General features: G+C 42.9%; 1 protein-coding gene across 5 annotated transcripts in view; it reads right to left on the bottom strand.

The window, feature by feature from the left end:
- LOC110965566 (cyclin-dependent kinase 17-like) overlaps positions 1-11,817 on the bottom strand; it is a 43,861-nt gene extending 32,044 nt beyond the window's left edge. For 2 of the 5 annotated variants that reach the window (XM_051949160.1, XM_022214665.2), the window contains exons 1-3: positions 11,269-11,817; positions 4,452-4,612; positions 1,622-1,786 (exon numbers count right to left, since the gene is read on the bottom strand). In XM_051949160.1, coding sequence (XP_051805120.1) covers positions 1,622-1,786; positions 4,452-4,581 — 295 coding nt within the window. In that variant the 5' untranslated portion in view covers positions 4,582-4,612; positions 11,269-11,817. The remainder of the gene's footprint in view (positions 1-1,621; positions 1,787-4,451; positions 4,613-11,268) is intronic. The other 3 variants (XM_022214666.2, XM_022214668.2, XM_022214669.2) reach the window with 3 other exon arrangements.
- Between the last annotated feature and the right edge of the window lie 452 nt (positions 11,818-12,269).

Below are 12,269 nucleotides of genomic sequence, written 5' to 3'. Positions count from 1 at the left end.
GAAGGGAATTCCAGGGCTTAGGACTAAACAGCTATGTAGCCTTAATAAAACCACTGATCAGTGAGGCTAATCAGAAAAAAAGCTTCAATTTGCTATGGAGCATACATATTGGACTCTGGAGCAATGGAAGAAGGTCATGTGATCTGATGAATTCACGTTTACCATGTTCCAAATTGATGGGCACATCACAGTAAGAGGAGAGTAAGTAAGAAGAGAAGCGGATGACAAGCCTGATGATCTGGGGTTGCTGCAGTGGGTCAGGTCTTGGTTCAGCAATGTTATGTGCCCAAAGAATGAGGCCAGCTGACTGCCTGAATATACTGAATGACCAGGTCTCTCCATTAGTTGGATTATGTTCATTTTGTCATTTCTTACTTTAGAATAGCGTTACTTCTAAACCGACAACTAAGTAAGGAAGGTATGGTTTTATCTTGTTGACATGTTTCAACTATGGTCCCCCGGCGGAGGGCGTGACCGATCTGACAGATCTGTCAGACCGGTCACCAGATAAAAAGGACACGTCATCACATGTCGGATGATGCTCTGAAGACGTGTGCAGACGTAATCAAAACATGTCAGGAAGGTTAAACCATACTTTACTTACTTAGTTGTTGGTTTCAAAGTAACGCTATTCTAAGGTCTTCATAGTGGAGTTATTCCTCCTTGATGGCATGGGCATATTCCGTGATGACAATGCCAGGATTCATGGGGCTCACATTGTGAATGAGTGGTTCAAGGAGCATGAGACATCATTTTCAAACATGGATTGGCCTCCACAGAGTCCAGACCTCAGTCCCACTGGGAATCTTTGGGATGTGCTAGAGAAGACTTTGTGCAGCGGTCCGACTCTCCCATCATCAATATAAGATCTTGGAGAAAAATTAATCCAACTCTGGACAGAAATAAAAGCTGTGACACTGCAGAAGCTTATCAAAATGATGCCACAATGAATGTGTGCCATACTCAAAGCTAAAGGCAGTCCAACAAAATAATAGAGTGTGCAACTTTTTTTGGGGGGGACGGGCAGAGTATATTTATATAATACAACTAAATACACTACTGAATAATAACTATTTCTCGATCGATTCAAAGACAGAAAGATACAAAAGAGTTCCATTTACTGAACTGATGACACACATGAGCAGCAGAAAAGTGCAGAAAATGTTAAAACAGAGACAAATGACACAGTCTCAGAATGATACTGAACACAGTGGGATGAGTTTTCCATGTGAGGGAGTGTGTTTGTTTTACTCAGAGGTTTTAGACGTAAGTATTCGTAAAATAGTCCACTTCAAGTCCTGGAATTCTTACTTGAGCAAGTACTTCAGCACACATAGCAAAACGTACACACTGGCCCTGCTGTGTTAGATTCTGTTACTGGATTATTCTGACTTGTATTACTGTTGTTGTTGTGTGCAACAGTTATGTTGTAGCTGGTTCCAGAAAGGGTCATGTATAGGTATAATAAGTACTACATATAGTTGGCTACTTTATAAACAGTGAAAAGATTTTTAAGAGCATACACAGTGGCGTAAAATAAAAAATATTCAGTACCTTGATGTGCTTCTTTGTTGCCTATGGGTGTGTCCAAGTGTCAATGTGTGTGTGTGTTTATGTGTACCCAGAGATCCAGTCCTGTGCAGGCTCAGGAAGGCTCTGTCTCTTTCCAGCCCCCCACCCGGCTCTCTGCGCAGGGCGGTGCGGCCCAGATGACCGGCATACTGACGCAGGAAGGAGGGAGCGCTATGGGAGGCAGGGGGGTGCACAGCGCACACCACCATGGGCTCTGAGATACACAACGCAGACGGACAGCCAGAAAGAGGGGAGAAAATGAAGGGAGAAAAGTAGAGAGCGGCAGAGAATGCAAGAAAGAGCGGGGGCATAAAATTCAGAAGAGCAGCAGATTGACAGAAAACAAAAAGAGGAAGGGTTCAAAACCGGAAAAAACAGAATAAAGGGAAAGCGGAGAAAAGGAGGGTTCAAGAGTTGAGGAATAGCAGAGGAAAGGGAGCAGAAGCAGTAAAATAAAAAGGTGCAAGGTGACAAGAATTGGAAGAGGGAATGGGAGAGAAGGAGAAAAAAGACGACACAAGGTCACACAGAGACCAGACACAGAGAGGCAGTAGAACATGTAGGAACAGTACAATATGTAGCAGTGGTAGATAAAGAGGTAGGGATGCACACAGTTACTGTATTCATGTTAGTAGAGAAAACAGTAGGCACACAGTAATAAAAAGTGGAATAGAAAGTGTATGAGGCATGAGGCATACATAGTGGCAATTATGTTGAGTCACAGACTGATAAAGACTGCTTACGCACAACAGATAGTAAGAAAGATAGACATTAAGACATCAGCAGACGCACTGTAGGAAAGAGGTCACAGAGATATGGGAGCTTCCAAATCTCTGATGGAAGGACTGCATAAATATTTAGCTAACTGTAGTAAAAAAAAAAACAAATGTCCAGTGGTCAGATTTATACTTAAGGATAAACACCTGCTTCTTGGGGTTTTCAAAGCAAAATTCCTCAACCCAAGCCCACATAAATGTGCAGAACAGCCTGTCCGCATGTGTGCATCATCGCCTTCCTTTCACATTCATCTGAATTAATTAATCCTTTTTGTAGAATGTGGGTGGGAGCCCATGTGTCACAACTCCTTTGAAATAATGCCTATTTCCTCCACATTGCACTTTAAATGCCACTGTGATCACCAAGCATTTGAAATTGTTCCCCTAAACTCCTCACACGATTTCCTTCCAGTCTCACCTACAGTAAAACCGCTCTAAGTCCTCCAAGAACACAGTGGAAGAAGAGATATGAGGTCAGCTGCAGCATCAACATTACATTCTCATTAGCACTTTGAAAAATGTGAGAATTATGTTTTACCGCTCTTTTGCACAGTCTGACTAATATTTATAGAGACTTGTGTGTGTGTGTGGGGAGGTGATAAAGCAAGAATGGAAAGGCAAGAGAAGATGGCAATGTAGAGCACTTGTTAAAGTTTAATGTCTCTCTCCTCATCCTCTACATCACTTCCTCCATGGTACTCTGTCTCGCTCACTTGCTGCCTGAGCTCTCTGGAAATGAACTGACACAGCTTGAGCTATTAAAGACAAAAGAGAGTGTCGTAAAAATAGAAGGAAAGACAGAGAGATTGCAGTGAATTAAATTAATCAGGTAGAGGTATGGATGTTGTAGCCCGGGAGCTGGAAAAACAGAACATCATCGCTCCTTGTATCCAGACTACAAAGCAGCTAAGGCAATACGGCAATATTTGATCACTGAGGCTTTTCTTGTTTTCCTCCTGAAGCAGAGGCAACCTCCCTTACTCCATGTTCTGACCTGGTTTCCGCCTGGTGCCAGAAAACAACGCAGACACACACAAAGACAAATCATATACACACAGCGTCTGGGTTTGGAGGGCTCTGATTTTTCCACACTGGAACCTGCAATCCTGGAGGATGCCCAGCAGATGGCAACCAGAATTTCTAAGTGTGACATTGCTTTTCACCCTTTATTTGAGGAGCTAAGACATTTTGCTTGTGTGAATACACAAAATAGCATATTTGAATTCAGACAGCTTTGGGAAGACACATGCATTTCCAGCTTACTTTGCCTTTCAGACTATGATACAAATATCATAGTCTGAAATGTGAAGTAAAGTGTACAGTGAAGTTAGTTGTGATGAAGTTGATGAGGTAAAGATGATGGTGGTTAGGATGGCTCTGGTAGGTGAAAAAAAGCTGAGCATTTGCATGCCTTTACGAGCATATTTGGGAAAAAACATTTTGACCCACATGTTTTTGAAACAAGGACAAATGCTGTTTATGGGATACTTGCAATAAAAACATTTTATGTCAGTTCTAGATCAGTATAAATGAAGGACACACAAGAATGGAGAAGTGCAGTATCTGCTGCCGTACGTTTGCATGAATTATTTACAGCTATCAAGAAAGACTTGCATGTCGACCCTTTCCACCACTTAAGAAAAAAATATGATCTAATGCTTCTTAATGTATTGAAAAAGCCCCAAATGAAGTCGTAAGGTCTTAAACTGCAAGACAATATGAGCAACTGCTCTTCAATAACTGCTCTGGTGTGGTAAAATACTAGCCATAACAGATGCTGAAGTCAAACTAATCACTGTGTGACTCCCAAGAGGGTTATAGAGGTGACACAATTACTCTTCATCATAATGACAACACATGCTGCCTTGCTACATTTTGTCTGTCTGTCTGTCTGTCTGTCTGTGAAGTATATTGATATAATGCGGATGGTGTAGTATGAATTAGTATTACACACACTTTTATTCAATTAAAGGACTATTTAGGTTAGTTTATGAGCTGTGAATTTTCAAATAGGTCCCCTCATGCCTACAATGTGCCTGAATGATGGCATCCACTTCAGTGCTTGTGAATACATGTGTGTAAGAGCATTTGTTCATGTCTCACCGTTGTCTCTGGCTGTGGATGGCTCATCCAGGGCCATCTGCTCTGCGAGTTCAGACAGAGAGTCATCGACGGGCCGAGCGCTGCGTAGAGACATGGACAGCCTACGCTTGATTATCTTCATCCTGTCCATCTTCTCGACCGCACCACTGGGGCCCACGGGCCTAAAGGGGAACCAGCAACAACATCATTACCATCAAAAGCATTACCTGCATCTCCAACATCATAACCGTGGCCATTGTTGTCATTATAGCCATCAACAGCTAGATCCACGCCACCCAGTTAATCTTCATTGTATAGTGAAACTACTGCAGTGCAGCCTCTGCGCATTTTCTGCAGTTCTTTGGGCTCCCAATGATTGTGTTTGCTCACGCAGCGTGTGTTCTCATTGTTATGTATCCCAAGTGCAAACATTGCAAAATAAAAGACAAAGAATGAGAGAGAGACAAATCCAGAGAGGCAGAGAGAAAAAGAGGGAAAGAGAATGACAAAAAAATGTACAAAAAAAAAACATGTAAATGGCTGATAATGCAGCTCCCCAGAGGTTTCAGACAAGAGCACCTTTCCCTGATGAGCTGTGATTGACACACATTTCACTGGCTGTTCCATCAACTGTGCATAATAAATTGATGTTATAAAACGGTTTTCTAACACAAAAAAAAAAAAACAACATGGCATACAAATCATGTTGGGAAACAAGAATAAAGTTCATATGCATAATCCATTTATGGCTCTACAGTGGTCCATTCAACTGTAATGTCCCTGTAACAACAAGTAAACAAGTCAGATGGAAAGTGAGCTTCAGATATTGTACAGTAGAAATGTAACTGCAGGAGAGAGAACTTTCCATCCTCAAAATAAATGTAGGAAGCATATTGTTATTCTAGCAAAGTGTTTGGTATATTCACTGCTGGCCCGACTGTGAGTGTTGTGTGTTTGTGCTTGTATACCTTTTAGCGTCAGTAAGCTTTTAAAGTTATATACTGTTGAGAGTGCCCCTCAGCAGACCTTTAATATCTGGTTGATAAGAGTATGTACAGTATATGTGCCGTTGCGATGTGTGTATTTTAGTGGAAGTCACTTTGTTCATTGTAGCCCTCTACACTCTGCTTCACTGGCCTGAAGGTAGAGGCAGCTATGGTGGAGTATTTCTGTTTCCCACTTCCTGCTCCTTCTATCTAACCCATAAGGGCTCGGGAGCTGACAAGCACGAGCACACACACCGACACACACAAATACACACTGCACCCGCTGCCTTTCTCTTTGTGTCCAACCTTGGAGGCTTCAACAAAAGCCATTCATCCTTTCAGGCCCTCAGTCTTTCAGGCCTATTAGAGACAACCAGTGCTCTGAGGGAATTCAAACATCCACACTAGAGACAACTGGCTTTTTTCACCAGAAGATGTGCCTAGAAGACTATCTATTGCTATGAGCGTTGCCTCTGACAGTTTACATGAGTCCAGTTGGATGTGGTCTGCACCTCAGCTAAATGTGTTTTTCTGACATGAGAAAAAAAAGTTGAAGAAGGAAACAAAAGAGCCAAAGGAAAGCAATTCACATGTATTTCATATCATCCAGCTACATGGATTATCAATTTCCCTCCCCCCTCATTTGCATGTTTTCCCAGACTTCATTAGAGAAGCAGCCAGCTTGGACAAGGAGATTGGGTTCTCTTCATGGTGCCTTGCAGCAATCATCCACAAATTTTCAGGAATAAGAGAGTCGCATAATAAAGTAACAGCTGATATACGATGCTCTGCTTATTACCCAGATAAATACACAGCAATGTTATCACAAACACACACTTGGGCCAGCGTCCAGGCACGCACACACACACACGTAGACACACGTTAATAACTAATTTCACAGTCTACATCTTATCTGTGTTGAATTAACATGAACAGTTTGGAGAATCTCATTTCCCAGAAGGTTATAGAGGGGAATCACTTCAGCATACCACTTCATATTGATATACACTACCAGTCAAAAGTTTGGACATACCTCCTCATTTCATGGTTTTTCTTTATTTTCATGGCTTTACAAGTTCGATTCTCACTGAAGGCATCAAGACTATGAATGAACACATATGGAATTATGTAGTAAACAAAAAGGTTTGAAAAAAGTCACGTTTTATATCTTAGATTCTTCAAAAGATCGACCCTTTGCTTTGATTACTGCTTTACGCACTCTTGACATTCTCTCAATGAGCTTTATGAGGTAGTCACCTGAAATGGTTTTCACTTCACAGGTGTGCTTTGTCAACCTTAATTTGTGGAATTTCTTGCCTTCTTAATGGAGTAGGGACCATCAGTTGTGTTGTGTAGAAGTCAGGTTGGTACATAGTTGACAACCCTGTTTGATAGCTATTAGAATCCATATTATGGCAAGAACCAATCAGCTAAGTAAAGAGAAACGACAGTCCATCGTTACTTCAAGAACTGAAAGTCAGTCAGTCGAGAACATTGTAAAAACTTTGAATGTATCCCAAGTGCAGTCGCAAAAACCATCAATCGCTACGACGAAACTGACTCACATGAGGACCACCCCAGGAAGAGAAGAGCACGAGTCACCTCTGCTGCAGAGGATAAGTTCATTCGAGTCACCACCCTCGTAAATCGCAAGTTAACAGCACCTCAGACCAGAGCTCAGATGAATGCCACACAGAGTTCTAGTAGCAGACACTTCTCTGCATCAACTGTTCAGAGGAGACTGGGCCGATCATACCTTTATGGTTAATAGCTGCTGATAAACCACTACTAAGGAAAAGCAACAAGCAGAAGGGTTTTGTTTGGGCCAAGAAACACAAGAAATGGACCACAGAGCAGTGGAAATCTGTTCTTTGGTTCCACCCATCGTGCCTTTGTGCGAAGCAGAAAAGGTGAACGGATGGTCTCTACATGCATGGTTCCCACCGTGAAGCATGAAGGAGGACACTGTTGGTGCTTTGCTGGTGAAAGTGTTGGGGAATTATTCAAAACTGAAGTCACACTGAACCAGCATGGCTATCACAGCATCCTGCAGTGACATGCCATCCCATCTGGTTTGCGTTTAGTTGGACCATCATTTATTTTTCAACAGGACAATGACCCCAAAGGGCTATTTGACCAAGAAGGAGGGTGAATGAGAGCTGCGTCTGATGACCTTGCCTCCACAGTCACTTGACCTAAAATCAATGGAGATGGTTTGGGATGAGATGGATCACAGAATGAAGGTAAAAGGGCCAACATGTGCTCAGCATCTCCGGGAACTCCCTCAAGACTGTTGGAAAACCATTTCAGGTTACTACCTCATGAAGCTCACCCAGAGAATGCCAAGAGTGTGCAAAGCAGTAATCAAAGCAAAGGGTGGCTATTTTGAAGAATCCAAAACATATAACACATTTTGACCTATTTCACACTGCATAATTTCATATGTGTTCATTCATAGTTTTGATGGCTTCAGTGAGTATATATGCAGCTGACAATAAAGGTTAGATTCTGTGACAAACATCTCCACAAAATAAGCAAACAGCATGCATTTCAAGGAAATGTAATGGACACCATTATTTAAAGCGTCGGTGTAGAAAAAGCCAGGAATACCCACTAATGATTAGCTTGATAAAAAAAAATTGACTTTCTCTTTCATCTGTAATGGATGTCTCCAGCTACAAAAATAAACATTTCTTCCTGACACCTGTATTAAATAGCATTCCATTATTTTATTTTATCCCTATTTTTGTGCTATAATAAAATGTCTGTATGTTTAACTCTTTGCTGCATAACTACAATTTGAGCTTTGTGTATTAAAACGAAGGCCTAAACTGCGTTCAGTGATGTAAAAAAAAAAAGTGTTTAATGAAGAATGAAGTGCTATGAATGTCGACTGGACACTGAGCCTTGTCTGGTGCAGATGGACGTGGCAGTGTGAAGAGCTTCGAAGAGGCACATCAGTGAGTGGGACGAGGCATGTGGCTCCAGGCAACAGCATGTGCAGGCCAAACTCACCAGACACCTGGCAAACCACGAACAACTCGGATACATAACTCCTACTAAATGAAGGGACACACTCCAAATGACAGAGGCTCCACTCACTGCCCGCAACATTCAAAGGCAGTACAAGCACTTCTGTTGTTTTGGCTGTGTTTGAATGCAACACAGTGCATGAATTCACACACATTATAACATGGGCTGTGTAATAAAACAAACAGAAGCGAGCAAAGGTTAGTGGGGTAACTGATAGAAAGGAGTAAAGGAATAACAAGTCACTCTTCTGTCTGTTAGCAGCTGGTGAGCATGTGTTCATGTGTTCCCACATGTTTGGGGTGGTTGCACTGTTGTGGTAGCTTGGAGGTGAGGTGAACTGACACACCCCTGAGGAGGACAGAAGAGGAACACAGTCTGATTTATTCAAGACACACACCATTTGGGTTGCTAGGCTACAGGCCCTGGCTGGAACCGCAGTTTCTGTCTCTGAGGTGAAGCGAAGAAGAAGAAGACAGAAAGAGGCGAAAAGCTGAGAATAAACAATTCACATCTCTCTGTGCTCGCCACTCGTGCACACACACGTAAACACTCCCTCAAACATGCTCATGTCAGCTGCAGAAACTTCCAGCCCTCTAGCTTATGGGACACCACAGAGCACTGCATCATGCAGTCCATGCCAGCTTGGCTCTGGGATTCCTCTTCCAATGATGCCTCTGAATGGAACTGAGGACCAAAGCTTGAGTCTATGTGCCATACACATACATATGTCACACAGTCACATCCAAACAAGGCATACAAATACCTTTTGGGTATCACTTTGTTTCAGACATATTATCTTACAGCCTACGCCTCTCTTTCTTTCCTTTTCATCAAAAACAAACGACCATTATTCTGCCATTCAGTGGCACATATAACTCGCACGCATGCATGCACACACATGCACTGTGGCAAAGTGGAACGGGCACTCAGTGGCACTCCAAACGCTGCTTTCGCGCAGCGGCCTGAGGATGCATGAGTAATGCACAAATCTGCCCAACTACAGGATCCTACACACATCCACACAAAACACATAAATAGATAACCCAAACAACAGTCCATTCTCCTCATAAGCCCAGTGGCTTCGCCTAAGCATCTTGACCATCACTTAACCTAAATCTCCAGAGTAAGATTAAGAGAAAAAAATAATTATGGAAGACGATGAATGAATGAATGACTGAATGTATGAATGAATGAACAGAAGCAAACTTTTTTTTAAAAAAAAGCAAAAATCACACATAGCAAAAAAACAAAACAAAAAAAGGATTTAAAAAAATCTGAAATGCCATTTTCATCCACAAGAGAATAGGGTCTGACCGTCTGACTTATGACTGTTGGCAGATCTGGCTCACAGGGATCACACTGGGTAGAGAAAGATTTGTATAACATAAATTATGTTAATTAAGGACAGTTCTCCAATGTTTATGTGGTGGATTTGAACAAAAATTTCATATAAAAAATCAAACTGCAGTTCAGTACAATGACCTGTGTCCCACAGGTACTTATTAAATAAAACTTAAATAATAGCAGGCTAATACATTACATTACACATGTATTTGGAAATGAGCCTCTCATCTAATAGTAACACCACATCTTTATAAAATTGTGACATAAATCAACAGAAAGTCGGCAAACAATAACAAGTGAATAACTGGAGAGCCAAATTTCATTACTTAGTATCATTTTTAGGATTATTATTATTACCACTGTTATGATTGTTTGTCAGACACTGATGTAGAGAGATTTTAAACTTCAGAGAGGCCTTTTTCTGGGTAAAAAGTAGCCTACATTATTTGACCTCAGAATAGTGTACAGCTGGTGAACAGGCAAAAATAAGGTCATGAGTGCTTCTAAATACTCTTAATTGCAGTGTACAGCAGAAAATACACAGGTAAAGCTTTGGATCATTACTGCTGTGGGATTGTTAGAGAGATTTTTCAGCAGAGGTGCATTGCAAGGGCAAGAGAACTGATGGGATGTTTTTCAATCTGGACATCCCACATTGAGATTGATATAAATAATTTAGCGGCAAATGATACCCCCAACACGCTGCTGAGAAAAGAATTGTTCAAAGACGCGGGTTCCACATTTAACTGTTCAACACATGTAGTGTTCCACGACAGAACCCCGCAGAACCGCAGCACCTGGACTGGCACGTTGGCGGTAGAGCCAAGTGTCCTGCGAATATCCCGTGAAACAACCCGACGTGACCGCGGGCAGGGCGCACGCAAAGTAGGCAAGTGAGCGGATAAACCCCGGGGACGCGAACCGAACACGCCAGCGTTTCGTGTCGGGGCCTGGCTGGTGGAGGTTTCCTCTCTACCTTCCAGGCCTTTTGCGTTTTCGGTCAGTTCCTCTCTCCCCGTGTTTTCCTGACGCAAGTATCCGGGAGGAGGAGAATCAGGCAGGGCAGGGGAAAAGTTGCACAGCCGCCCGGCCGGCGCACAAACTCTGTGGAAATAGCGCCGGGGTTAATCTCCGCCACTGGCTGTTTGGGTTTAAACGGGTTTTGTCGACAGAATAGTTCCGAGATTCCAAATCCACTGCTCTGTTGGGAGTTAAACACGCTCGGACTGTGGTGCTAGTGTGTCGCCATTTATCGTCACTTTAGTGGTCCTAACGCGATTTCATGCAGGGGAATCGTGTCAAAGTGTCCACATTTACGGACGCACATTTTCGCAGCGAAAATAATTACAATGCTTTTGATTTAAAGAAAAACGAGTCCACCTGCAATGTCAGGTGATAGGACGGTCGCCTGTGTGTGATATCCTAACATTGTCAATACGGGATCGAAACCAATGAGTGGTATAAACAACACTGACCTGCTTGTGTTTCTGCTGCAGGAGACTATTGTTCCACTTGTGTATGGGTAATCCGGGCAGCACGCCGGGGATCCACTGCGACAAGTTCCTCCAGTAACTTTGCCGTGAAATACACCAAAATTTTCAGTTAACCCCCGTCGGATGATTCCTACCCCAGCCTCACACTGCCTGCCGCAGTGTCCCGTCGCCTGATCGAGTGCATCGTGGACCCGCAATGACTCATTATTTGTGTGCTAACTTTCGCTCACGAACGGCACCGTCCCATCCGGTGATGATCAGCCATATCGCTGCTGCTGGATCCCAAGTGGAAGCAAGTGGCGTGATCCCGGAAAACACCGCAAGGGGTGTGTGTGTGTGTCGGTGGGAATGTTTTGTGCGTATCAGAGCCTTTAACATCCATCCAACCCCCACCAGCTCCAACAGTCGGTCCAAGTTTCAAAAAAATAAAGGGGGGCGGTCAGATAGATTAATTTCAGGGGGGAACTGTCAGCAGGGAAATTAGCCTTCATTACCCGAAGCCCCATTCAAATCTAAATAAGCACCTCAGAGAAAAAATCCTGGTGAATAATGCATGGGAATTATGGAAATTCTCCAGTATGATCCGCTGCTGGTTTGTTGGCAGCAGCATGGGTGAAAAACACAGTAATTGCCAAGTTCTGTGGTGGGGTTTCAATTCCCACTGATGCACTCACAGGTTGTCTTAACTGTATTAAGTTTAGAGACAAGCATGTGTGTGATGTGGCTGTGTGATCTAACGTTCATATGACTGAGTTTGTGCGCTTTTAAGGAGCAAAATGAGAAAATTATTGCACATTTTTACAAGGGGATCTCCCAGATCCCCCACCAATTACGTCGACAATCACAGATGACACAGCAAACAGACTTGAAGGAGAAGTCTGCTCGCTGGCTTTCATCGCCACCATGTGGTTCGTTTAGCCTCAGATTTCATTCACAGGCCAAATCCATTCACTGGAGCAAAACCAGAAGGACTGCTGCCATAG

The sequence above is a fragment of the Acanthochromis polyacanthus genome, chromosome 6 (genome assembly GCF_021347895.1).
Source record: "Acanthochromis polyacanthus isolate Apoly-LR-REF ecotype Palm Island chromosome 6, KAUST_Apoly_ChrSc, whole genome shotgun sequence".
NCBI classification, from domain to species: domain Eukaryota; kingdom Metazoa; phylum Chordata; class Actinopteri; family Pomacentridae; genus Acanthochromis; species Acanthochromis polyacanthus.
This window is presented reverse-complemented; position numbering and strand designations above follow the sequence as displayed.